Raw genomic sequence first — 27,305 nt, forward strand, 5'->3', positions numbered from 1 at the left:
CTACAATCTGCAGTGATTCTTAGTCTGCTGAACCGCTGCACGACCAGCTCTACCCTCTCCTAGTGAATCCTCACCCATCCCTTGTAGACTGTGAGCCCTCGTGGGCAGGGTCCTCTTTCCTTCTGTACTTGTGTGTGCCCTATATTGCTCATGTTTATTGTGCTTGTCTATATTTGGCCCTTTTCACATGTAAAGTGCCATGGAATAAATGGCGCTATGTATAATAATAATAAAGTGTTTCTTCCTAATACAAACCTGAACAGGGTCCGAAGCTCATAAAACCTCCTTCAAAATTATCTCTAGATGGTATCAGGTACTGGCGGTCCTCCATACATGGTACTCAGAGGTGTGAGGAGGGGACAATGTCACACATATGGTGGGTGTGCACTATAATAAATACATTTTGGGCAAAGGTAGTTCTCTTGATTGAAAAAATAAGTGGTCTGACCATCCCCAATACGCCAGAAGCCCTCCTCATATCAATGTCACCAATAAGTAAACGCATGTATAAAAGGTCGCCAATAGGCTACCTAATACAGGCGGCTAAGAATGTCATTCCGCGGCATTGGAAAACACTACTCCACCCACTGTGGGGGAATGGTTTGCGGAGATCTCTCTCCATAATTAGATGGAACATCTGATTGCCCTCTCACCAGCTGATGTTGATAATGTGTGATTTTGAGGGATTGGATGGATTTCCAAAACTCTGACGCTCACCATCTAGTCCCCAACTAAGATTATCTGGGATGTCGTCACAGCAATGTTCATAATCACACGCTATTGATTGGTGGTCTGCTCCCTCCATCTTTCATATGGAAAAACATATGCTTGATCGGGATATTGATGGAAAATCTTCTCTATACTCCCAATGTACTGTAGTTATGCATAGATTTATAGTTATATTTTACCACCTGTACTATTTGTATTGCATTTTCTTGTACTTTCTAAATACAAATATAAAAACTTGAATTTGGGGAAAAAAAAAAAAAAAAAAACTTCGGCTAAGTTCACACTGGGTTTTTTTTTTCTGCCGCAAAACCTGATCTTCTTGGCAGGAAAGAAGCTGCGTCAAAAACGCAGGTTTACAGTAGGTGCGTTTTTTGTTGCATATTTGGTGCGTTTTTTTTCTCTCCTTGTCCATGCTGATTTCCTTGAATTTTCAGCAGCAAAAACGCAGCAAATAACGATACCTGCATTTTTCAACACTCATTCAAGTCAATGGGTGGAAAACGCTGAAAGAAGTGACATGCTCTATGTCCAAAAAACGCAGCAAAGCACAAAAACCAAATGCGTGTGCACGAGATTTCTGAAATCTCATAGGCTTTGCTGGTACTGTAAAAAGCAGCTGAAAATGAGCATGAAAAAAGCACCAAAAACGCCCTGTGTGAACTTACCCTTGGAGAACCAAAAATCTGCTGTCTCTTCATGTAATGCCAGACAGACTCAATGATGGTGAGATCAGGGCTTTGTGGAGGTCATATCATTAATGCCAGGTATCCGTGATCTTAACACTGATTATTTTTCCTAACATTGGCTGAATGTTTGGGGTCATTGTCCTGCTGAAAATAAATTGAAGCGAAACATAATATTGTATATCAATATGTAAAATGTTATTTAAAGAGGATTCTATGCTCTGTTTCTTTGATTACATATTTTTTATTTCCAATTCAATAAAAGTTCTTGAACTTTTTTTCTTTAGAGCTTTACCTAGTGTCTTTCCTTAATCATTCCTCCTGGAAATGTATGAACAAATTGACGACCTGATTAGGCAGTATCAAACTGTGTAGGTGCAGGCCCAGATGGAATGGTAGCACCCAGCAGCATTTAAAGAAAAGGCACCCCAGAATTTTTATTTTTAGTGGTGATTACTATGAGAGAGGTCCTCTTTACATAGCAATTTAAGTCCTATCAGCTGTAAGTTACAAATGAGCTGTTTAGAGTATATTTAAGTAGAGTAAAACAAAATATGTTTCTTTATAAAGGAGATCTAATGATTATATGCTCAAAATGTGAGATTTTGATGGAATTTTCTGTTCAGATTTCTGTCAGTTGTCTGGTTGTCATGTTGTAGACTTTGAAGTCATCTAACCAAAATCTATTGCTGTCCCCCACATACACACAGAAGTGCAGTCTTATGCTTTGATTTCAATCATTTGCTAAATAAAAGTGTTTAAAAACTACTGATCTTTGACGTAGAAAAAGTATCTATAATCAATATAATGAGCCGACAAACACAGGAAGAGAGTAAGCGATTGGACCAACCTCTCTCCCTGCCATGAGTGTTCTCCTCTCTAATAACCCAGCTTTTGCAATTTACTCCACCACTGCCGCATGTGCAATGCTCCGTTACATCCTCTGTGTGATCTGCCCTATGGTCGGGGTCACGTGCTAGAAACTAGAACGAGTCTCGCATCTCTCTGCTGCCGGCACTTGAGACCGGACTGTGCGGCTGCATGTATTTCTATGCAGCCGCACACTCCGGTCCTGAGTGCCGGTGGCAGTGCCGCATATTGAGATGCGAGACCAGTGCGAGTTTCTCGCACGTGTGACCCCGGCCTATCGACAAGACTCCCTCTCCGCTTTCTGGTGTACCATACACAACCTACTGTTTCCAGGATGTTAGATCTATTTAGATTCAGCAGAACAGTCAACTATGTGAAAAAAATGACACACACTCTACATCATTAAAAGGGGAGGAAATTTATCAAGACAATTTAAAAAAGATGCCTAAATTGACCATAGCCTTTAAAAAAAAAACGGTATCACATTAACTAAACGGTCTTTTAGAAATATTCTTTCGGCAGGTCTCCTTTAATCAACAATATATACTAGATCAAATACAGAATATGAATGAATAGGAAAGTACATGCCATTGAAAGAGGTTGTCCAAGCTTGGCACAAAAGTCTGCAGTCACTGTGAATCATCAGTGTGTATAGCACACGCCGTCAGGATTCTTCGGTTTCAGGATTGGGCGGTCATGTGACTGCAAACATGCAATATGGATTCTTTCGGACACAGTCCGACTAGACGTTTGTGGACTTGCTCAATACAAGTGAATTGAGCAAGGCTGAACACGTAGTTGGATAGTGGCCGGAAGTATACATCTCGCAAATTTACAGTCATGTGACTATCTGGTCTCATTGCCGTCATTGGTGGAATCCTGACAGCACAGACTTTAAGGGTATGTGCACACAGTTTTTGTAAGGTGATCAAAAAACAAGTTTTCAAATGGAAACTGCTTTAGGAGACGTTCCTGTTTTGAGAATTTTTGGAGGAGAAAAAACACAGGCGACGTCAAAGCCAAATTTAAAAGCGTATTTCCAACATTACTCGTTATCAACGATCCACAGCACAGTTGACAGCTTGTGGATAGGTCAGAGTAGGACAGATAGACAATCGTTTCCAATAACCTTTTAGAAAGGTGAGTTTGTTGTTTTTACATTTACTGAGACAAATGGCATTTTTGGGGAAGAACTATGAAGACCCGTAAATGATACAATGAAATTCACATAATAAATTTGGGTAATACCACAGATAATCTTTCCATTACTTATTAAGTCCACTACTCCAAATACAAAGTGAACGCCAAGTAATTACATTTCTAAAATTGTCACTTTACTATATTCAAGTTCTGCAGGTCAAACTAGTACATCTCATCCCAACAATACTTGTTGAATTTAGTCTTTTTCCTAAATGTTTATTTTTTCATTTTTTTCTGAGCAGCTTTCTTTTTCACCATTTGAAGTCTCTTCATGGCGTTTAACTGAGATTCTTGAGACGTCGGACCTTTGGCTCCAGACTGTTGATCTGCAGGAGCTTTACTACTGGAGCTTCCTGCAGAGCTGCCTCCTCCATTACCGCTGCTCATCTGACTGCTCATGCTACTCCCAGAACTTACGCTTGGACTTGACAGGCCTGTTTTGCTGACGTTCTCGCTGCTCATAGTACGGCTGAGGCCTGTTTTTCCCAGTATTAGAGGTGGCAATGGTTTTAATGGAACAGAATTTGTACTGCTGCCCCCAGATCCTGGCTTAGAGGTAGATCCTGTCTTTATGGCTGTCAAGCTACTTGATCCCATGGGCTTTTGACCTGCAGACAGGCTCGGAGGTTTTCCACCAGCAGCCTGTACTGCGTTGCCTAGTTTGGAGGACGCAACTGCAGCCGAAGCATTTTTTGCGACAAATACTGCCCACCCTGTAAGACCACTTGCAGCAGAGGACGATGTTCCAGAATTAGAGGAATTCCCAGAGGCTGCCGCTGATGCCTGTGATGTAAAGTAGAAATTAAATGGTGGATTATAATTACTGAGATTGCAGCAAATAGCAATATACCCACATAAAATACATAAACCTCGTAATCAGTCTCCAGAGGAACAAAGTAAAATCTAGCAAACAAAATAGAGAGGAGTCCTGTATTTATATATCCAGATACACATTCATACATCCAAATCTGCTCATATCCTCTTAGCAATGAACATATGTGTCCATCTATGATTTAGATAAGGCCGTGCTGTGGGTGACGCAGAAAAATATTGACAAAGAAAATAAAATGGTTTACTCAGCACACAACGTCTACCTTTCTCCATTGTTATCTTGTCTAAACTAAATATTGCCTGCCAGATGGCACTGATCCTCATGCAACTTCTGTATGGAACCAGATTATCAGCAGCTGAAAAGAAGATGTGGGCTGTAAACGGGCCACACCTTCAGCTGCATCATGGAAACATACAATGCAGATGATGGCAGCCTGCACTAATCTTCTTAGAAATGGAGCTAGGACTAAAAATACTGCAGTACAGGAGCAAATAGAAGCTGCGTCTTTATTAAAGGGAATCTGTCTGTAGGTTTTTGCTACCTCATCTGAGAGCAGCCCGATGTAGGCAAGGAGACCCTATATCCAACAATATATCACTTAGTATACTGGTGGCAGCCATTGTGGCACAATCAGAGCTTTTAGATATAGCATCAAGCAGTGCTGTGGAAACGGACTCCGCCCACACCAGGCTCTGTACATACAATATCAATAGGCAGTGAGCTGCCTATCACAGGAGGGGGCGTGTCAGACTAGCATGCATTCACTGCAGTGTGCAGCAATGATAAGCTCCTGGTAATAAAACAATCTTTGCAAATCAAACAAACCCAATGGACGCAGATAAGAGAGGCATCGCTGAAATCTGTGTTTAACCTCTAGATCATGCTGTCTTCAGCTTCTATAGCAAAATCCTTCTGATATATTCTCTTTAAGCGATTAATAAAAGTGCACAATGAGAATAACCAAACCATTTCAAAGTGCTCCTATCATGAGACAAAAGTTCAAATTGGTGCATGGAAATAGCTAAACTGGTAATAAAAGTGTGTACTTAATTTAGTTCCCCAGTACGGATTTTGCAGAAGTGGACTGGTCAGCTGCAGGAACCTGAAAGCAATCTTTGCCGACTGTGTATTGGGCGAACTGAAGACACCACACTTATGTCTGATTTAGGTTATACTCCCATGGTGAGTGTTTGATGCTGAGTATTTTCGCTGCACAGAAAACACAGAGTGTCACAGTTCAAGCAAAGTGGATTGGATTGATAGAAATCTCATGCCCTTTGTTTTTTTTTCTTTTTACATACTGCATAAACTGATCTACGATGCCTGTTAAAGATCTGCAGCATGTGCACCACCGTCCAGCAAGGGTGATGTTCCTGATAGAAGATGAAAAACCCCTTTGATACACACCTGTCTCACGATGTACACATTTTAATATGATAAAAGGATTTTTTCCATAAGCAAATCTAATTAACCATACAAACATGAGAATCAGGGCAGGTTAAAAAAAAAACCTAGTGTAGTACTCAATGCTCAAGGTGGATTGTGGCTGAAATGCAAGGAATCAGCAAGTGCTCATCTTTATGTGATTCAGGGAAGCATTGCTGACATTTTAGGGTATGTGCACATGATCAGTAAACTCTGCGGGTTGGATGCTGCGTACTTCTGCTGCGTCCAAATGTTACAACATAGTGCATGGGATTTCAAGAAATCCTATGCCCACTTGGCGTCCAGAGATGCCCATGGCTCACCCGCGGAAACGGACATGCGGTGTATCTCTACAGACTGCAGCATGTTGATTTATATTGCGGAGCCGCAACTCTACACAAGATAAATGTCACCCGTACAATGTATTGGATTCTGCACGGTTCAGTGAACACATGCGGATGCACCTGCGTTCAATAGTCAGCAGTGCTTTGGATGGAGCAGACATGTGCTGTGTCCAAAGCGCTGCCAATTCCTGATCTTTTGCACCTACCCTTAAAGAAATATCCCATTACAGAAAGTGAAGACATATTGCAAGAATATGCCATTACATTAATTATACCAAGGATTAGGTAGGAGTATACTCTGTTTATCTGCCAGGACCTGGGCTAATCTTAAGCACGAGACTGTGCAGGATAGAATCTTCAAGGGGCCGCAGGGCTGTGGCCCATTCCCTCTGGGGTAGACCGTCCTACATGCTCTGGGACAGGTAAAATAAGGCAATACCTTCACTTCTGTCCTTTTAAAAGCTAGGAATGTGTTTGCGGAATCTGTTTTGGGCTTCATTTCAGGTTTGATGATGGATGTGTCCTTTACTACCAGCATTGCAGCAGAAGCGGCTGAAGGGGAAGGCTTCTGAGATGGCTTCTGATTTTTCTGTGCCTACAAGAAGAATAATTAAACAAAAACAAAGAAATCATCAGTAACACAGAACAGCTTAAATAGTATGTAGTCAATAACATATGCACAAGAGCCTGCCCCTTCCCGTCAATAGCCATTTATTGTTTTTGTCATTTCAATTTTCCTGCCCTTCTTGTAAGAGCCACACATTTTTTATTTTTCAGTGGACAAAGCAGTACGAGGGCTTTTTTTTTTTGTGGGAGGAGTCGCAGTTTGATATAATATCTTCATTCACTTTACAATAGAATCTACTGAAAAAGAAGAAAAAAATTCCTAGTGGTGTAAAACGGTAAAAAAAGAATAAAAATTCGGCCATTGTTTTTTGGGTTTTGTTTTTACTGCATTCAATGTTTGGTAAAGTGATCCAGAGACATGAAATGACAATTGCTGTGATACCACACTAGTAGTTTATTCATTTATATGTTACTGGTTTTAGTTGAAGGTGGGGTGGCTAAAAAAATCAATCAGGTCCCCATCTTCTCCTGCGCCTCCAGGTAATGCTGACCGGAGGTGGACTGGGGTCCACCCGGAACTCTCCAGCCTCTGTCCTCTTACCTTCCATGCCGCCTTGCAGTGAGCGTGCATAGGAAGGGACGCAGGACATCAGCCCCCTTCAATTGATGTCACTTCTGGATGCATTCCATCATGGAACGCAGTGTTTTCCACCCTTCAGGGAAGGAGTTGTTAATTGGAGGAAGGAGGACACCAATGGCCTTCACAGAGGCCTCCTGCAGATTGGAATCAGTGGAAATTCTTCAGGAAGGGGAGAAGTCACATCCAAGGGATGCCTACTGCGCTGGGTCACAGTCACTTCTATATGAGGTACCCTGACAAGAAGACTCCCTCAGGTAGGACCGATCCATTATACCCATGGAGGGTGCATCTTCTCTTAGCTCTGCATCTGCTGAGCCCAGCGTGAACCCAGGCCCAGTAAGTAATCTTGGGGTGGGTGCCTCATTTTGGGGAGTAGGATATTGTTATGAGAGCCTTCTTCCTTTTCTTTCACAGGGACAAGGATTCTACACCAAAAATGAGAGGTGTGCCATATGTAATAAGATGTTCCCATCCTCAAATTAAAAGCAATTAAGTCAGGAGTGCACAAAAAAGATTGGAACGAAAAGCAATCTCTAATAGAGGAGTGAAAGGGGTTATCCGGTATGACTTATGAATCCCCCCAGCATTCGCACTGTGTGTGGCGGGGATTCGCCGATTCCAGACCCAGGACGGGAGGGTATGTATGAGTTATACATACCTCCAGCCAGTGGGAGCAGCCTCGCTCTCCATACACTTGAATGGAGTGAGGCCACGCCCTCTAGTTGGAAGCATTGACTGGCCGGCTGTCACTAGATGGGACGCGGGAAATTTAACCGTGAGCATTACTAGAGAAGGGGTGCTAAGGACAGGTTCCCAATCCATATAGATTAATAGTAAGAGACCTAGCACTCAACTTTAGGTAAGATGCAGCAGGAAAAAATTTATTGTAGTAAATACAGGAAAACGTTTCGGTCAACTGTGACCTTCATCAGTTACAGGAGGTTATTAAATAAAAGCCGGTAACGGGAATTATAATCGCTGCACGATCATATATCAAAATTAGTTCAGCGTGGTTGTTGTAGGCAAACCTGCTAGGAGCAAATAGGAAGATTCCTGGAGCTGCAGTGCTCTCCGACGCGGCATCCACCGCTAGATGGGACGCGGCCTCAGCTCCATACAAGTGTATGGAGTGAGGCCACGCCCACTGGCCAGGGCTATGTATGAGTTATACATACCCCTTATATCTCTAGTCACGTACCGGGGAAGTTTGTTTTCTGACATTCAAAAACAAAACCCCCCAAAATATTAGTGACCAGTATAACCACCTTCCTTTATGATGACACTCAACAGCCTTCCATCCATAGATTCTGTCAGTTTCTTGATCTGTTTACGATCAACATTGCGTGCAGCAGCCACCACAGCCTCCCAGACACTGTTCCGAGAGGTGGACTGCTTTCCCTCCCTGTAGATCTCACATTTTATGAGGGACCACAGGTTCTCTATGGGGTTCAGATCAGGTGAACAAGGGGGCCATGTCATTATTTTTTCTTCTTTGAGACTTTTACTGGCCAGCCACACTGTGGAGGAGTTGGAGGTATGTGATGGAGCATTGTCCTGCATGAAAATCATGTTTTTCTTGAATGATACCGACTTCTTCCTGTACTACTGCTTGAAGAAGTTGTCTTCCAGAAACTGGCAGTAGGTCTGGGAGTTGAGCTTCACTCCATCCTCAACCCGAAAAGGTCCCACAAGTTCATCTTTGATGATACCAGCCCATACTAGTACCCCACCTCCACCTTGCTGGTGTCGGAGTGGAGCTTTCTGCCCTTTACTGATCCAGCCTCTGGCCCATCCATCTGGCCCATCAGGAGTCACTCTCATTTCATCAGTCCATAAAACCTTTGAAAAGTCAGTCTTAAGATATTTCTTTCAGTGTTGACGTTTTTTCTTATGTTTCTTGATCAAAGGTGGTCGTTCGCCTTCCTTACCTTGGCCATTTCCCTGAGTATCGCACACCTTGTGCTTTTTGTTACTCCAATAACGTTGCAATATGGCAAAACTGGTGGCAAATGGCATCTTGGCAGCTTTACGCTTGATTTTCCTCAATTCATGGGCAGTTATTTTGCGCCTTTTTTGCCCAACATGCTTCTTGTGACCCTGTTGGCTATTTGCCATGAAACGCTTGATTGTTCGGTGATCACACTTCAAAAGTTTGGCAATTTCAAGACTGCTGCATCCTTCTGCAAGACATCTCACAATTTTGGACTTTTCAGAGCAAGTCAAATCTCTCTTCTGACCCATTTTGCCAAAGGAATGGAAGTTGCCTAATAATTAAGCACACCTTATATAGGGGTTTGATGTAATTAGACAACACCCCTCCTCATTACAGAGATGCACATCACCTGATTTACTTAATTGGTTGCTGGCTCTCAAGCCTGAACAGATTGGAGTAGGACAACATGTATAAAAAGTATCATGTGATCAAAATACAACTTGCCTAATAATTCTGCACACAGTGTATGTATATGCTCCAACTAACATACATCTCCATTATCACAGGCCCTTTTGCTACACAGCATCATCCTTGTATTCCCCCTTCTGTTAAGCAGTTGGGTAGGTACCTTGGTCCCTTCCCATTTGTCCTATGATCCCAATCCAAGCAGTACCATGGTGCTGGCTGGGTTATACACATAGGATTGAATAAGGCAAAGGGGTTGTCAAGTCTTCAGATAAAATTCTGTCATCAGACACTTGTAAATCCTTGGTGCATGCGCACACTGTTAGGATTCTCCGGTATTGTCGGTGAGCGCGGTCAGCTATATGACTGCAAATATGTAAATTGCATACGTGATCATGTGCCGATTAGATGGCCTGTCATTATACACTTGTACTGATAGAGGCCGAGCACTCCTAGTTCAAACGTAGCTGGATCTATGGTTACATGACTAATCGCTCTCGCCGGCATTACTGGATAACCCTGAAAGTGCGCAGCAAACACTATAAGGATTCAGAAGTCAGCAGTCACATAGAGTTGGCTAATATGATAGAATCCGACAGTTTCACAGTCCATTATCACCATTTTGGCATCATATTCCTACATTCAAGGACCTTACCATTCTTTTCATCTGCCTAGTACAGCGTGCACAGTACCAGACCAGACGGGGATCATTCACATCCTTATCTGTGACTTGAGGTTTGTGACAATCTTGATGGTAGAGATTATGGCATTCCTGACATTCTACCAGCTGATTACCAGAGAAAACGGTCATCTGTCTGGAATTATTGAAGCATATGGGGTCAAAAAGAGTCTAAAAAAATTGAATTGCTATTAAAAACTTGCAAAATTGTATTTAATTTAATACAACATGTGAATAGGAGCGGTGGCAGAAGCAATGTCTTTGCTTTACAAAACATTAGATTATAACCACTTACCGGCAGACTACGCAGGCTAAACCCATCTCCATGGCAAAGTCATCTGCATTGGTTTCATCAAAGTTGGAGAGATCAGTCATTGGTATGTCCTTACTGCTCGGCACAGTGACTGGGGAGGAGCGCGCCTCTGGTTTTTCCAAGCGGGGCTTCTTTGGTAAATCAATAGGGTCACCCATATCTGCCTTCATCTATCATGATACACACAAAGTGAACTATGGTACCACAACGCTGCCATCATATTATAACCTCACTTCAAAAAGAGGTAACCAGAGCTGTAAGAGCAAGAATACATGAGGACCTACCTTCTCTGAAGACCTCTTCTCTGCCTCTTTCTTCACCTTCTCTGTTGGCAGTGGTTTCAGGATGCTGCTTGCAGAACTGCTGCTACTCTTCACATCTGACTTAGGCTTAGGCAGCATCACTTTAGCCTGCTCCACATCCTACAAGAGAGACAAAAGACAATGTTGGTCTAGTTAAGGGTCATCTGTGATTCACAACTACAACTCTATCATTCTGTATGGTACTTTTAGCAAACTTCTATATTCTTTTTGCAAAAAAAAGTAGAAAAGTTACTTAACCCCTTTCTAGAACCCCCGCTTTGATGTGGGCACCGGCGGTGAGTCCGCATCAAAGCTGGAACATGTCAGCTGTTTGTACAGCTGACATGTGCCTGCAATAGGAGCAGGTGGAATCGCGATCCACCCGCACCTATTAACTAAATGCCGCTGTCAAACTGAAACGTGATCGGGGGTCATCGGCGCGTCGGCACAACAACCAGAGGTCTCCTTGAGACCTCTATGGTTGTTGATGCCGGATTGCTATCAGTGCCACCCTGTGGTCCACACTCATAGCAATGCTGTAAGGGTATGTGCACACAATGCGGATTTTGCTGCGGATCCGAAGTGTTTCCGCAGCTGCGGATCCGCAGCAGTTTCCCATGCGTTTACAGTTCAATGTAAACCTATGGGAACCAAAAACGCTGTGCACATGCTGCGGATAAAACGCGTGGAAACGCAGCGGTTTACATTCTGCAGCATGTCACTTCTTTCTGCGGATTCCGCAGCGGTTTTACAACTACCCCTATGGAAAACCGCAGTTGTAAAACCGCAGTGAAAACCGCAGAAAAACCGTTTTTTTTAGTAAACATTGGAATTTTTTTTTCACCACTTAGATAACATGTTTGATGTCTATGAACTCGTAATGACCTGGAGAATCATAATGGCAGGTCAGTTTTAGCATTTTGTGAACCTAGCAAAAAAGCCAAACAAAAAACAAGTGTGGGACTGCATTTTTTATTTGCAATTTCACCACACTTGGAATTTTTTTCCCGTTTTTGAGTACACGACACGTTAAAATCAAGGGTATCGTTCAAAAGTACAACTCATCCCACAAAAAATAAGCCCTCACATGGCCATATTGACGGAAACATAAAAAAAGTTACGGCTCTTGGAAGAAGGGGAGCGAAAAACGAAAACGCAAAACCAACCAAAGCTGGGGTCATGAAGGGGTTAACACTGTTAGGAACAAGCAGTAAGCACCCCTATTTTTAATTACGTCCATGCAGTCAAACATTCAATGAGCCTGGTCTTACATGTCATCCTCACAAAATCAGAATAGGATTCCCCAAAAACAGACAAAGTGAACAAATGTGTCCTCATCTACCATGCTGCAAGCAGTATCAACCCCATACAGTCTCCAAGGAGTCTCAGCAAGCACTTCCCCGGTATGCACCGCACCCAGCACTTAACTTCCCTGGTAGCCACAGCAGCAGTCCACACATACTACCTGAGCAGAGGACATACTACAGCCCTGCTCCCCAGTAGTCACAGCGGCAACCCACACATACTACCTGAGCAGAGGACATACTCCAGCCGTGCTCCCCAGTAGTCACAGCGGCAACCCACACATACTACCTGAGCAGAGGACATACTCCAGCCCTGCTCCCCAGTAGTCACAGCGGCAACCCACACATACTACCTGAGCAGAGGACATACTCCAGCCCTGCTCCCCAGTAGTCACAGCGGCAACCCACACATACCACCTGAGCAGAGGACATACTCCAGCCCTGCTCCCCAGTAGTCACAGCGGCAACCCACACATACCACCTGAGCAGAGGACATACTCCAGCCCTGCTCCCCAGTAGTCACAGCGGCAACCCACACATACTACCTGAGCAGAGGACATACTCCAGCCCTGCTCCCCAGTAGTCACAGCGGCAACCCACACATACTACCTGAGCAGAGAACATACTCCAGCCCTGCTCCCCAGTAGTCACAGCAGCAACCCACACATACTACCTGAGCAGAGGACATACTCCAGCCCTGCTCCCCAGAAGTCACAGCGGCAACCCATACATACTACCTGAGCAGAGGACATACTCCAGCCGTGCTCCCCAGTAGTCACAGCGGCAACCCACACATACTACCTGAGCAGAGGACATACTCCAGCCGTGCTCCCCAGTAGTCACAGCGGCAACCCACACATACTACCTGAGCAGAGGACATACTCCAGCCCTGCTCCCCAGTAGTCACAGCGGCAACCCACACATACCACCTGAGCAGAGGACATACTCCAGCCCTGCTCCCCAGTAGTCACCCACACATACTACCTGAGCAGAGGACATACTCCAGCCCTGCTCCCCAGTAGTCACAGCGGCAACCCACACATACTACCTGAGCAGAGGACATACTCCAGCCCTGCTCCCCAGTAGTCACAGCGGCAACCCACACATACTACCTGAGCAGAGGACATACTCCAGCCCTGCTCCCCAGTAGTCACAGCGGCAACCCACACATACTACCTGAGCAAAGGACATACTCCAGCCGTGCTCCCCAGTAGTCACAGCAGCAACCCACACATACTACCTGAGCAGAGGACATACTCCAGCCCTGCTCCACAGTAGTCACAGCAGAAGCCTACACATACTACCTGAGCAGAGGACATACTCCAACCCTGCTCCCCAGTAGTCACAGCAGCAGCCCACACATAGTACCTGAGCAGAGAGAGGACATACTCCAGCCGTGCTCCCCAGTAGTCACAGCAGCAGCCCACACATACTACCTGAGCAGAGGACATACTCCAGCCGTGCTCCCCAGTAGTCACAGCAGCAGCCCACACATACTACCTGAGCAGAGGACATACTCCAGCCCTGCTCCCCAGTAGTCACAGTGGCAACCCACACATACTACCTGAGCAGAGGACATACTCCAGCCGTGCTCCCCAGTAGTCACAGCAGAAGCCCACACATACTACCTGAGCAGAGGACATACTCCAACCCTGCTCCCCAGTAGTCACAGCAGCAGCCCACACATAGTACCTGAGCAGAGAGAGGACATACTCCAGCCGTGCTCCCCAGTAGTCACAGCAAATACTCCCATTTTCACAGTACTCGTGTCATGCTCACTTTAACAGTATTCAGCACTTGTGAGAAAAGGAAGATTACCAGCTTACACTGCCAGCAATATCACCATGAAGTCGGTGCATGGAATCCTCCACGTCGGCACGCCTTGATATGCAACACATGCAAAGTGGGAGATGGAGAAGGGGGATTGTAAAATCCACCAAATAGAAAAATCTTCAGTACGTAAAATTAAAATTTATTAAAGAGGTTACTCCATTAAAAAAGCCATATAAAAATGGGGGTACTTATTCTACTGTTGCTAGGCTGAAACGGACTATGTTCATATATACCCTATGTCTTTCTATGGGATTTTTAATGGAGTAACCTCGTAAATAAATTAGAATTTTACCTACTGAAGATTTTTTTGGGTGCTGGATTTTACAATCTCCCTTCCCCATCCCCCACTTTGCAAATATTCAGCAGTGCCCATAGCCCAATTTCCTAGTAGTCACAGCAGCACTCACCACACATTTCCCAAGTAGTAACACCAGAAGACTCATTCCAGGCCCCTCACCAGAAGCCGAAGAAAGACTTCTCTCATGCTGCGCCAGTCTTCTGGAATGCACTAACCCAGACAATCCGATTAATACCTAGCCCCCACATTTTACGTGGGTTTTGAAACTTATGAATTATGTGTTACTTTGCTTTGTCTTTATTGTCTGTACATGTCCCCGAGTAATTGTAACGTGTTTTGGAATATGTTGGCGCTATATAAATAATTATTGAAGGTTTCTCTTCAAAGGTCACACGATGTACCCAACTACTAGGGGGGACTTACATACAAGAAGGCATTACTGACTGTACGGCTGACAGATGCCGTTTGCCTTCTTTACAAACGCCAGATGATATTGCATACAGTATTTGCCCATTGTAAAAATCCCCTGTTGTAAGAAGTTATTTGTGTGCTTCTGTCAAACCTTCAGCGGAGGTCGATACCCAATGTCAATGCTTTTACACAGAGATTCATCCAACAATGCCTTCAGTCTCTCCGCAGAATCTTTGCTCTTAGAATGGAGGAAACCAAGTGCTTTCACAAAAACTGGATCCAACTCTGTGTTCATCACTGCCGCCATATTTACACCCCTAAAGACAAAAGAAAAATCATCATGCCACAATGCTATTCAATATTTATGGAAATATAATAATTCCAGTGATAAGTATAGCCCTGGCACAACCATGGGGCATTTAGTCCACAATTCCCTCTATGTGATTTCTGCTGATGCAGTGATATCAGAGACAAGACATGGACGATACACAAACTTACAGCCTCGTCCTCTGCTTCCCCATATTGACACATAGAAGTAAAGAGTCAATTTAATGAAGGCCATTTTCTAACTGGACAAAATAGGACAAAACCTCTTCACTATTTTATCTGGTGTTTTGGTCAGAATCTGAGGATCCAAACAGAGTGTAGTCCTAGCAAGTGTCCCAGGTTGTCTCATCGCCAAATGGCTTATTGTGCCACGGGAAGACGTGACCAGCCAGGCATTTGTGGTGGCTGCTGTAGGGAAGGTCTAGTATGCCACGTCAGCTATGTGTCCTAGTAGGGCAGATGGATCGGGGTTGTGCAGAAACAAAAGGGTCAGATTGTGAGTATAATGTTAATATTAGTGTGTGCAGTGTGGAAAAAACCTGCAGATAATGCGAGTGGTGCCGCAGATCTGACACCCCCGGGTGCATATGATCCACAACTGGCAGAGCTTTGGACGCAGTGCATGTTTGCTGCATCCAAAGCGCTGCCGGCTATTGAACGCAGGTGAATCTGCTAGTGATGAGCGATTGTACTGGTTGCTCGGGGGGTCTCTGAGTATTTGTGACTGCTTGGAGATTTAGTTTTTGTTGACGCAGCTGCATGATTTTTTAGAAATCCCATTCCACTATACTGTTAGGCTATGTGCACACATTGCGGATTTGCCTGTGGATCCGCAGGGGATTGGCAGCAGTTTTCCATGCGGTGTACAGTACCGTGTAAACCTATGATAAACCAAATCTGCAGTGCCCATGCTGCGGAAAATACCACGCGGAAACGCTGTGGTTTGCTTTCCGCAGCATGTCAATTCTTTGTGCTGATTCCGCAGCGTTTTGCACCTGTTCCATAATAGAAATCTGCAGGTGTGAAATCGCAGGTGGAATCCGCAGGTAAAACGCAGTGCGGTTTACCTGTGGATTCTTCAAAAACAGTGCAGAAAAATCCGCACACGAATCCGCAACGTGGGCACATAGCCTAACAGCTGGACGCTGAAAGTTTGACACTGCATGAATGCCACAGTGTCCAACCTGCAGTAACTCCTGATCATGGGCACAGACCCTAATAAATCTGCAGAAGAATTCAGCCCGTGCACAGAACAAGAAGCCATGCCCCTCCACCGCTCAGCCTCGGTTTCCTATGAGCTATATATATATATATATATATATATATATATATATATATATATATATATATATACAGGTCCTTCTCAAAAAATTAGCATATAGTGTTAAATTTCATTATTTACCATAATGTAATGATTACAATTAAACTTTCATATATTATAGATTCATTATCCACCAACTGAAATTTGTCAGGTCTTTTATTGTTTTAATACTGATGATTTTGGCATACAACTCCTGATAACCCAAAAAACCTGTCTCAATAAATTAGCATATTTCACCCATCCAATCAAATAAAAGTGTTTTTTAATAACAAACAAAAAAACCATCAAATAATAATGTTCAGTTATGCACTCAATACTTGGTCGGGAATCCTTTGGCAGAAATGACTGCTTCAATGCGGCGTGGCATGGAGGCAATCAGCCTGTGACACTGCTGAGATGTTATGGAGGCCCAGGATGCTTCAATAGCGGCCTTAAGCTCATCCAGAGTGTTGGGTCTTGCGTCTCTCAACTTTCTCTTCACAATATCCCACAGATTCTCTATGGGGTTCAGGTCAGGAGAGTTGGCAGGCCAATTGAGCACAGTAATACCATGGTCAGTAAACCATTTACCAGTGGTTTTGGCACTGTGAGCAGGTGCCAGGTCGTGCTGAAAAATGAAATCTTCATCTCCATAAAGCATTTCAGCCGATGGAAGCATGAAGTGCTCCAAAATCTCCTGATAGCTAGCTGCATTGACCCTGCCCTTGATGAAACACAGTGGACCAACACCAGCAGCTGACATGGCACCCCACACCATCACTGACTGTGGGTACTTGACACTGGACTTCAGGCATTTTGGCATTTCCTTCTCCCCAGTCTTCCTCCAGACTCTGGCACCTTGATTTCCGAATGACATGCAAAATTTGCTTTCATCAGAAAAAAGTACTTGGGACCACTTAGCAACAGTCCAGTGCTGCTTCTCTGTAGCTCAAAAGTGGCTTTACCTGGGGAATGCGGCACCTGTAGCCCATTTCCTGCACACGCCTGTGCACGGTGGCTCTGGATGTTTCCACACCAGACTCAGTCCACTGCTTCCTCAGGTTCCCCAAGGTCTGGAATCGGTCCTTCTCCTCAATCTTCCTCAGGGTCCGGTCTCCTCTTCTCGTTGTACAGCGTTTTCTGCCACATTGTTTCCTTCCAACAGACTTACCATTGAGGTGCCTTGATACAGCACTCTGGGAACAGCCTATTTGTTGAGAAATTTCTTTCTGGGTCTTACCCTCTTGCTTGAGGGTGTCAATGATGGCCTTCTTGACATCTGTCAGGTCGCTAGTCTTACCCATGATGGGGGTTTTGAGTAATGAACCAGGCAGGGAGTTTATAAAAGCCTCAGGTATCTTTTGCATGTGTTTAGGGTTAATTAGTTGATTCAGAAGATTAGGGTAATAGGTCGTTTAGAGAACCTTTTCTTGATATGCTAATTTATTGAGACAGGTTTTTTGGGTTATCAGGAGTTGTATGCCAAAATCATCAGTATTAAAACAATAAAAGACCTGACAAATTTCAGTTGGTGGATAATGAATCTATAATATATGAAAGTTTAATTGTAATCATTACATTATGGTAAATAATGAAATTTAACACTATATGCTAATTTTTTGAGAAGGACCTGTATATATATATATATATATATATATATATATATATATATATATATATAGGCTCTCCTATAAGTCACCAGTCCTGGTGGGCACCCATGTGGCTCCCCTTTGCTGTGGCATGCCATGACAGAGCCCCCACCCTGTGTATATGGGTTACTGTAAGCCCCATTACTGTAGTACAGATGTATAGAGAATAATTCTTAGGGAAAATCCACAAATACAAAATCTGTGACACTGGTCAGTCATTAACTACAACCAGTAAGTGATGGAGCCCAGAATCCGTAGGTGAGAACAGTACTGCTCCACCATCACACAGGGAGCTGGGACAGAAGAGCCGCAGAGCGCTCTGCCCGCCCGGAGTCCACACAGAGCAGCGGTGCACCCACCTATACCGCCCCGCAGGACAGCTGTGCACCCACCTATACCGCCCCGCAGGACAGCTGTGCACCCACCTATACCGCCCCGCAGCCCAGCATTAGCCACTAATCAGTCAGTACCTGACCCCCGGTACTCGGCAGCTCACCGGCTACTTCCGGGTGTATGAAGCCACGGTCCGTCCTCCCCCTGCTCCGCGAACCTGAGCTGAACGTTCCGCTCGTGCCTCTTCGGGAGAACAATTCCGGTAGGTTGTGCGGGATGGATGCGGGATTATTGGCTGCTGTGGGAGCGCTACACGGAGGTGACCAGTAATACTGCGCTAGGCAGGGGGACTTGTTCTAAGGTTGCACAGCCGGGGCCGGAAGTGTCCTTCCACATGTGTGTGTATACAGGAGCCCCATCTGCATAGGCTGTAGTGGAGGCTGCAGCTCCCAGGACAGGTAGATGACAGCATTCTCCTCTATAGGGGGCCAGTGTGTGTGTGTGTATATATATATATATATATATATATATATATATATATATTTATATTTATATATATATATATATATATATATATATATATATATATATATATATATATATACTGTGTATATAGTGTGTATTGTTAGGAGGTCACTCTGCTATACAGCTCATGTGTGGGATTCTCCTTTCTCTGTCCCAACTGCCTCCTCTGCCTCATCCTCTCTGCCATCCTCTGCACCATCCTCTCTGCCTTCCTCTGCCTCCTCTGTGCCATCCTCTGCACCATCCTCTCTGCCATCCTCTGCCTCCTCTGTGTCATCCTCTGCACCATCCTCTCTGCCATCCTCTGCCTCCTCTGTGTCATCCTCTGCACCATCCTCTCTGCCATCCTCTGCCTCCTCTGTGTCATCCTCTGCACCATCCTCTCTGCCATCCTCTGCCTCCTCTGTGTCATCCTCTGCACCATCCTCTCTGCCATCCTCTGCCTCCTCTGTGTCATCCTCTGCACCATCCTCTCTGCCATCCTCTGCCTCCTCTGTGTCATCCTCTGCACCATCCTCTCTGCCATCCTCTGCCTCCTCTGTGTCATCCTCTGCACCATCCTCTCTGCCTTCCTCTGCCTCCTCTGTGTCATCCTCTGCACCATCCTCTCTGCCATCCTCTGCCTCCTCTGTGTCATCCTCTGCACCATCCTCTCTGCCATCCTCTGCCTCCTCTGTGTCATCCTCTGCACCATCCTCTCTGCCATCCTCTGCCTCCTCTGTGTCATCCTCTGCACCATCCTCTCTGCCATCCTCTGCCTCCTCTGTGCCATCCTCTGCACCATCCTCTCTGCCTTCCTCTGCCTCCTCTGTGTCATCCTCTGCACCATCCTCTCTGCCATCCTCTGCCTCCTCTGTGTCATCCTCTGCACCATCCTCTCTGCCATCCTCTGCCTCCTCTGTGTCATCCTCTGCACCATCCTCTCTGCCATCCTCTGCCTCCTCTGTGTCATCCTCTGCACCATCCTCTCTGCCTCCTCTGTCATCCTCTGCGCCATCCTCTCTGCCATCTTCTGCCTCATCCTCTGTGAAATCCTCTCTGCCTCCTCTGCGCCAAAAACGTAGCAAAACCTAATACCTGCATTTTTTTGCAGTGATTTTTGCACTTACTCTTTCCTTTCAAGGGTATGTGGACACAATCAGTAAACGCTGCGGATTGGACGCTGTGTACTTGCGCAGCGTCCAACCCACAGCGGCCAGATGTTACAACATAGTGCATGGGATTTCAAGAGATACCATGCCCAATTTAAGTCCAGAGATGCCCGTGGTTCACCTGTGGAGACGGACATGCGGAGCAGCTTTCCAGACCGCAGTATGTCCATTTCTCTTGTGGAGACGCTAGTCTATGCAGCAGAAATCTCACCCATACAATGTATTGGACGCAGTGAATCCGCACGGTTCAATGAACACATGCGGATTCACCTGTGTTCAATAGACGGCAGCGCTTTGTGTGCAGCGAACATGCACTGCATCCAAAGCACTGCAACTTCTGGATGGTGTGCACCCTGCCTAAAAGATCAAAATGAGGATGCAGGCAGCAGTTTCCCTCGTGTCTGCTTATGTGTTCACCGAGGAGCGCTTGTCTGCAGTGTGGATTGTACCAGAAACTTCCATCTAATGGTCAGCCTGGAGCCGCAGTACTTCATCTGCTATTAGATTATGTAGTGCATGACCATGCGGTGCACCTGCAGCAGGAATCCTGCACCTACAGTGACCAGTGATGCACAATTGTGCCATTAAAAAGCGTCTGAGTAAATGAAGGCTGGAAAGCTGAAAAGCGCAATAGGGTCTTATCCGGTATAAAAGGGAACAGTGAAGGTTATGCTCATCTTATGGAGTTGTGACTGTCGCTTTGTTAGCTTATGGGAAAAAGGGGCTGCTGCGGATCCACCTGAAGAGATAAGATGCAGAACTGCAGGAAAGTAGATGTAATGCCGCGCTGCCAATAGTCTGATTGTGGTTTGTTCCGATGAAGACTTCGAAACGCGTTGACAACTAACACCGCATTTATACTTTCTTGATCACATGTTGGACTATTGGCAGCGCACCCTTACATCCACTTTTCCTACAATTTTGCATTAAAAAGAGTCTATCTCATCTGAAATGCCTCCCCGCTGCTAGGAGCAGGGCTGTGGAGTCGGAATTGCGGAGTCGGCATAAAATGGAGGGACTCCGATCCTAAAATATATAATAAATTGGGTACAGTAGTACAATGCAGGATGTGCTGTAAATATTTTCATAAGAATTTGTGAAAGTTAAAAAGATGTCCTACAAATGTCTGTTCTGGTCCTGATCTAAGGATCTCGGCTTCATGTACATGCTCAGTAGTGAAGCAGTGCTGGGGAGTCCTTGTTGGAAGTCTGGGAAATGATGCCTGTGATTTGGCTCACCGACTCCACATCCCTGGCTGGGAGGAAATGAACTTTATTCCTCCCTGCAGTGTTTGGCTTCCTGGTACGGAGGTGGCGCTGGTTTCAGTCACCACTAAGTGTTTAGAGGTATGGCTGTAACCATGCCCCCAGAACGGACTGACATCAGGCTCAGAACTAAGACTGTCAGTCAGGGGCATGGTTACAACCGCCGCTCTCTATACACAGAGCAATGATCGTGACTTTCTTTCTAGGGGCCAGGCCCTTTCTGACTCTTAGATAAAGAAATTCCTAAGGTACACCTTATCTCAAAACACACATACTCACTCAAACTCCATTTTGGAAAGCAGGGTAGATACATATAAATCCTGCCCTCACACTCGCCAAGCTGGACGGTCCCGGGCAAGCTTCTCCCATTCGGTGATGTTGACTCCCAGGTTTTTGAGAGATGTTTGTAACATTTCTTGGGCCCTGTGACTGTTCGCTTCCCTGATACCATTCTCCATACAGCAGTTGTTTAGGCAATCGGCTGTCTGAGTGTAGATGCTGCAGAGCCTAACTTGTTCCACGATTGCCATGTGGAAAAGTCTGTGGAGGCAGCTCAGGTGACTGAACTGCTTGGCATGCCAGCTGCAGTCCAGGACTCGCTGGCCTAGAGAAGTGTGGTAAGGACCATCACGCTGTAAACCTTAAGCTTGCTGGTAAGGCTGGGTCCCCTTCGTTCCTCTGACCTTTCCGGCACCTGCGCACTGCAGTACTTTGTCTGCCCTCAACAGGGCAGAGCAAAGTACGCCTGCGCCGGAGCCGTGGCTGAAGATCAGAAGAGGACGTCTTGTAATGAAGATGGGAGGCGCCGCAGCGGACCGGAGACGCCCGTTTGACCTGACCAGCAGCGGGACCGCCCCTGGGTGAGTATAATCTAACGTCTTTTTCTCCTCTTTTAGGTAACATCGGGGGCTTATCTACAGCATTACAGAATGCTGTAGATAAGCCCCTGATGCCGGTGGGCTTACCTCACCCGCGATTTTCGGGGTGACAGGTTCCCTTTAAGGTAAAAAAGAAACGATCTCACCAGTTCCTAAATACGTGAGCAGGAGAGCCGGAACATCTCTGGTCAGGGAACACTCCGGAGTTTGATGGGACGACAATACCCTGTCATTCCCTATGGGGCTATCGATAAGCTATCCCCATAGCTCCTGCCCTTACAAGGGCAGTCCACAGCTACCCCTGTATCAACATGCCCTGCACTCTCTCTATGGTCAGTCCCGACGCGTTTCCTCCAAGCCAATCATCAGGGGACCTGCTTGTGTAGAGAGATGAGTGCCTACGTGCTCAAAAAGGGAGACAATAGGTTCGGCCACCCCCTATGCTATCCTTGTTATTTGGTGATAATAATTTTTCACATGCAACCAATTTTTATGGAGTTTTGCTCTGCGACTCATATGAATTTGTTTCTGGCAGTTAGCGTTTGAACCATATTTTGGTCTGCTTTCCCTCCGCAAGTGCCTCTGCAGGCGGAGTGTCTTGAATCCTAATAGGGTTGTTTGGGTTTCTTAATTGAGACCTTACCCTTTGTGTTTTATATCACTTATGGGTGACTTTGTTTTGACTTTTATCCATTATTATTAGTAAAACTTTGAAATTTCCCGAACTATTTGGGAGCAGTGGATGGAAAACATATTCGGATTACCAAACCGGCTGGAACTTGATCCGAGTACTTAAATTATAAAAAAAATATTTTTCCATAGTGCTCCTGGCGATTGCAGCTGCGGACTGTGGCATTGTCTCTGTGGACATTGGATCTTTTGGCTGTTGTAATGACTCCCAGACATTTAAAAACTCGGACATGGGCCAACGGTTGTGTGGGAATCATCTTAATTTCCCACTGCCGCAACCTCTTCCCAACACTGAAGGCCCGCCAATGCCACTTGTTGTGGTTGTGGATGAGACCTTTCAGATATGTGAAAACCTCCTTAAACCATACTCCAGTCGGGACTTGAACCACACAAAAAGCATTTTTAATTACCGAGTAACCAGGGCACAAAGAACTTTTGAGTGTGCCTTTGGTATGCTTGTCTCGAAATGGCGCATTTTAGGGACAGCCATTAATGTCAAAATTGAGATAGTCGATGAGGTGCTCAAGGCGTGTGTGGTTCTGCACAACTACATAATGGCTAAAGAGTGACCCAACGTTGAACTTGATGAACCTGTTTGTAACCCATTGCCAGATTACCATCATCACCCTCTGAGGACAACAGTTGAAGTTGCCCAAATGAGGGATACATTTGCGGCCTACTTTGTTTCTGAGATTGGATGTTTGGCCTGGCAAAATGAAATGGTTTAGTAAAATGTTATTGTAATGTTATGTACCTGGAATGTTAAAATGTACCTTTAATGTTTGCTGACAATAAAACACCTCTAATGAAAAATGTGTTCCAAGTGCCCTCTACATTACAATACTTTTTTTTAAAGTTTAATAAGGTGATCACCGGTTTACAACTACAGTCTTTATAAAATCCACTCCCTGTCTCGTGCAGATTGCATGAGACAGGGAGTGGATTATAACCAAATTGGGTTATGTCACCCATGCTTTACACTACAACTCTTCTCTCTGAGGTCAGTGCTATGGTAGGTGACGTTGGATTAGCTCCATCGTCTCTTCAGTCTGCATTTCTGTAGTCCAATAGATTAATGCAGACTGAAGAGATGATGGAGCTAATCCACCTCATATCTTTACTCACCTGCCCGTGTGTCAGAACTAATGCACTCAGGATGCAGAAAACCCAGCATCCTGAGTGCACTAGTGCTGACACCTGGGCATGTGAGCATTGCTGACCCCTGGCCCTTTGTGCTCTATTAATATTTTTTTATGGAGGATTTTCAGTCCTCTTTGTGTTTTTGCAACCTCATAGCTCCATAATGGACACAACAGGCAAAGCTACAGTGTAAAGCAAATAAAGAAGAGGGGCAGCAGATTGTGTGTCATGGAGCTTTGAGGTGGCAAAAACAGAGTGTGTGTTGACGGCGTACGGTGTGTGTTGCCGGCGACGAAAGAGACAAAGAACAAGCAGTGATTGGAGGAATACACAAATTTATTTTACAACACAAACAAGGGCCTACTAAATTTGAGGGGTCTGGGAGGTCTAGGGTGGAAGTAGACACATTAAGAGTGGAAGCATGGGACGGGAGAGACACATTCGAAGGGAGAGACAAACTGGACAAAACACTCATTGGGAGGTGAGGGTGGAGGTAGTACGACAGTTTTTGTTTCCCATTTCTTCTTTTTGTGTTTGCCATGAGTAGGCTGGTTGCTTCTTTGTCTCCTTGGGAGGGTGGGAGTGGTGGGATCCGGAACCGCCATGGTGGTGGATGTGGACGGCAGTGCAGAATCCTTAACCGGCATGGTGGTGGCGGTTGACGGCTATGCAGAATCTGTAACCGCCATGGTGGTGGCGGTGGATGGCCATGCAGGAGCAGGACTCTGCATGGTGGTGGAGTGGCTTTCAGCAGCACCCGGCATGGTGGTGGCGCTGTAGTGGTGTGCAGCAGGACTGGGCATGGTGGTGGCCGTACAGTGGTATGCAGCAGAACTCGGTATTGAGGTAAAGTGTGTTAGTGGTGGCACAGGTGGAAATACCACCTGTTGCTACTGTAAGTACAGAGTCTGCTGCATAGCCTGAACATAAGCAGCATTGCAGCACTGCATCACATTGAGCTAGAGTTGTGGCTTAAGGTGTTACGACATGCCCTGCTCTATCATAGTAAAAAAAAATAGTGTGTCGGTCTCTGGAGGTCGGCTTCCAGACGGTCAAGGCGTTGGTTGACATCCTGGAAAAGTGTGTTAATATGAGACTGTAAAGTGGTCTGACCATCTCCCAGCACCTTTAAGCCATTCTGGAAGACCGAGCTCAAGTGAATAAACTCAGGAATGAGTGTTCTGTCCGAGGCCTTCTGCGGCTGGTGGGAAGACCCCCCCAAAAAAGAGGCAGAGGACTGCGACAGGGGAACAACTGAAGGACCAGCTGCCTGTTCTCCAGCCTGTGACGCCAGCCCACTTGCTGCATCGCTGGTGCATGGCTGGGAGTGGTCTGTGGCTGTTCGATAAGGGACCGCACCAGAGGACGATCCGGGTTCGAGGGTGCTGCTCCAGGTTCTGTTTAAAGAAAAGTAAAACCTTACTACCTAAAAATAACAAATGTATAAAAGCACCAACTACTGTGGAATAGAAAAATTCTGATTAGGGAATATAACACAATGGAATACAACACAAAAATACGGTTTCCACGTGCCCCGGGCAATTTTGCCTGGAGCGTGATGGGAGCCCACATTTGCACCCTGATTAAGACTTTTGGGGTTGGACAAAGTGTAACTGGGGAATCCCAGCAATCCCATATAGGGCCAATGCTGGCTGAGTTATAGCATGACTTGAGTGTCTATGATATGATATTGCACATAAGGTATGGAGTCTTTAAGTCTTGTAATAGTCCTGATTGGGCACTGGAAGAGCATGCTTTATACTACGTGCTCCATTCTAACAAAGTTATGGTTCTACCCGATGTGGCAATGTATGGGGCACTGGCAATGCACATTTTTTACACCTGTTTGCCCCCCTGCACGATGACACGCGTGGGGTTGGATGTCTGGGTATGTCCTAAATACTACAGGTGTGGCATCTATGCATCTATGCAGCTACATAACTGCTGCCTAGGTGCAATGGAATGTGACAGGTGAAGCCCCTGCACGCAGCTATGATAACTTACTTTGAATGTGCCGAGGCTTATCTAATGAGATATCGTTATCCTATACGAGACTATATGTTGCCTCACTGGTATTTGTATATCTGTAGGCTTATGGTGGTTCTGGGCACTTGCAATCCAATGCTCATAAGAGCCTGTAGTGCACCAACATGGGGCACGAAGACGCACATCAGCTCAAGTGTCCATGCGCTCATGACAACTCTGCCTGAGACCTGATGATGTGGTATGGGGGGAATGTTGCTGGGCCCCTCTGGCATCTTGATCTAAATGTGGCATTTGCTATGTACATTTTTGTGCCACTTTTCTGCTCCCCTGCGCGGTGGCACGCATGGGGTTAAAGGTGTCTGTCGGCACCCTGTATACAAAGTATGGTGATACACTACAGGCACAGAATTCTTGCTGCTTGGGTGCAATAACATGTAATGGATGGAGCTCATGTATGCAGCGAGCTCAATTTACTCTGTGGGGATACAATCTTGTGTGGTATCACAGGCCACCTCATAGTTATGCGCACCACTGTCCTTTTGCTATGTTTTTGTGCATTTAGAACTGAAACATTCATAAGTATTTGCAATACTCCACCAGGGGGCGCAGGGATATACCAGCCCAAGCGTCTGTGCTCCCATTGCAACTGTGTTGGAGATCCGATGATGTGGGGTGGGCGGGGTGTTGCCAGGCACCCTTGACAACCTGGTGTGACGAGACAATACACAGGAGATAAGCCTGTGTGCGCAGGTGCTGGCAGCTCTCCCTGGACGCTGGGGGAGGCACCTCCATGTTTCCTGACTACATGCTTCTCTGGTAAGCAGCACAGCTGCAGCTATTTCCTAAGTGATTAACTAGTATATTAGGACGCAGTACACTGACAGGAGTTACCCCTGACGAAGCCACTGAGTGTGGCGACACGCGTCGGGTCAGCGTACCCCCTGTCTCCACTCCCCAGGTGGTCCTGAGTGTGTCCAGCAGCCCTTGGCTCTATTTTATATGCCGTGATTGAGCTTTGGTCATCTAGCCCCAGAGGCTTTGGTAACTGTGTGCATGCCTCTTCAGCATGGGAGTCTCTGCAGCTTTGGCACATTGAGTCTCATACTTACTCTGCTAATAGATTTATTAGTCTTTGAACCTGATTGTGCCCTCAGCTGGGCTGGTTATCTGCACCTCCATATGTATCTTTATTCATTTCTATGGCAATTGGGGTTCATGTCTAGATGACTCTTT

At 45.6% G+C, this 27,305-nt stretch overlaps 3 protein-coding genes across 7 annotated transcripts in view; 1 reads left to right on the forward strand and 2 right to left on the reverse strand.

The window, feature by feature from the left end:
• Positions 1-2,680: 2,680 nt before the first annotated feature.
• On the reverse strand, positions 2,681-18,805 carry INTS12 (integrator complex subunit 12). Of its 3 annotated transcripts, none has more exons than XM_069743709.1 (7): positions 18,601-18,805; positions 14,980-15,145; positions 10,965-11,102; positions 10,663-10,850; positions 10,344-10,503; positions 6,523-6,678; positions 2,681-4,265 (listed from the first exon to the last, which is right to left on the reverse strand). In XM_069743709.1, exons 2-7 carry the CDS (start codon positions 15,133-15,135, stop codon positions 3,699-3,701), a joined length of 1,365 nt encoding a protein of 454 aa, XP_069599810.1. In that variant the 5' UTR covers positions 15,136-15,145; positions 18,601-18,805; the 3' UTR covers positions 2,681-3,698. The 3 variants fall into 3 exon arrangements, with proteins under 3 accessions (XP_069599810.1, XP_069599808.1, XP_069599811.1); XM_069743707.1 differs by having other exon boundaries at positions 18,575-18,762; XM_069743710.1 differs by lacking the exon at positions 18,601-18,805 and adding an exon at positions 18,575-18,593 and having other exon boundaries at positions 14,527-15,145.
• GSTCD (glutathione S-transferase C-terminal domain containing) overlaps positions 18,624-27,305 on the forward strand; it is a 197,938-nt gene continuing 189,256 nt past the window's right edge. Inside the window, exon 1 of one of the 3 annotated variants that reach the window (XM_069743705.1) lies at positions 18,624-18,699. The gene's annotated coding sequence lies outside the window, so the exon portion shown is untranslated. Of the gene's footprint in view, positions 18,700-18,761; positions 18,896-26,777; positions 26,889-27,305 lie in introns of those variants that run through there. The other 2 variants (XM_069743704.1, XM_069743706.1) reach the window with 2 other exon arrangements.
• On the reverse strand, positions 19,088-24,733 carry LOC138651857 (high mobility group nucleosome-binding domain-containing protein 5-like). Its single transcript, XM_069742458.1, has 2 exons — positions 24,546-24,733; positions 19,088-20,009 (listed from the first exon to the last, which is right to left on the reverse strand). Exons 1-2 carry the CDS (start codon positions 24,731-24,733, stop codon positions 19,088-19,090), a joined length of 1,110 nt encoding a protein of 369 aa, XP_069598559.1.

The sequence above is a fragment of the Ranitomeya imitator genome, chromosome 1 (genome assembly GCF_032444005.1).
Source record: "Ranitomeya imitator isolate aRanImi1 chromosome 1, aRanImi1.pri, whole genome shotgun sequence".
NCBI lineage: Eukaryota > Metazoa > Chordata > Amphibia > Anura > Dendrobatidae > Ranitomeya > Ranitomeya imitator.

Bases quoted from the DNA above. Each gene is read 5' to 3' on its own strand.
- INTS12 (XM_069743709.1), bottom strand. From the start codon at position 15,135: ATGGCGGCAGTGATGAACACAGAGTTGGATCCAGTTTTTGTGAAAGCA. The intron at 6,679-10,343 runs GTAAGGTCCTTG...TTCTTCTTGTAG, and splicing joins CTAGGCAGATGAAAAGAATG to GCACAGAAAAATCAGAAGCC. The intron at 4,266-6,522 runs GTATTGCCTTAT...TTTACATCACAG, and splicing joins TTAAAAGGACAGAAGTGAAG to GCATCAGCGGCAGCCTCTGG.
- LOC138651857 (XM_069742458.1), bottom strand. From the start codon at position 24,733: ATGCCGGTTAAGGATTCTGCACTGCCGTCCACATCCACCACCATGGCG. The intron at 20,010-24,545 runs GTTTGTCTCTCC...TTTTTGGCGCAG, and splicing joins CCCAATGAGTGTTTTGTCCA to AGGAGGCAGAGAGGATTTCA.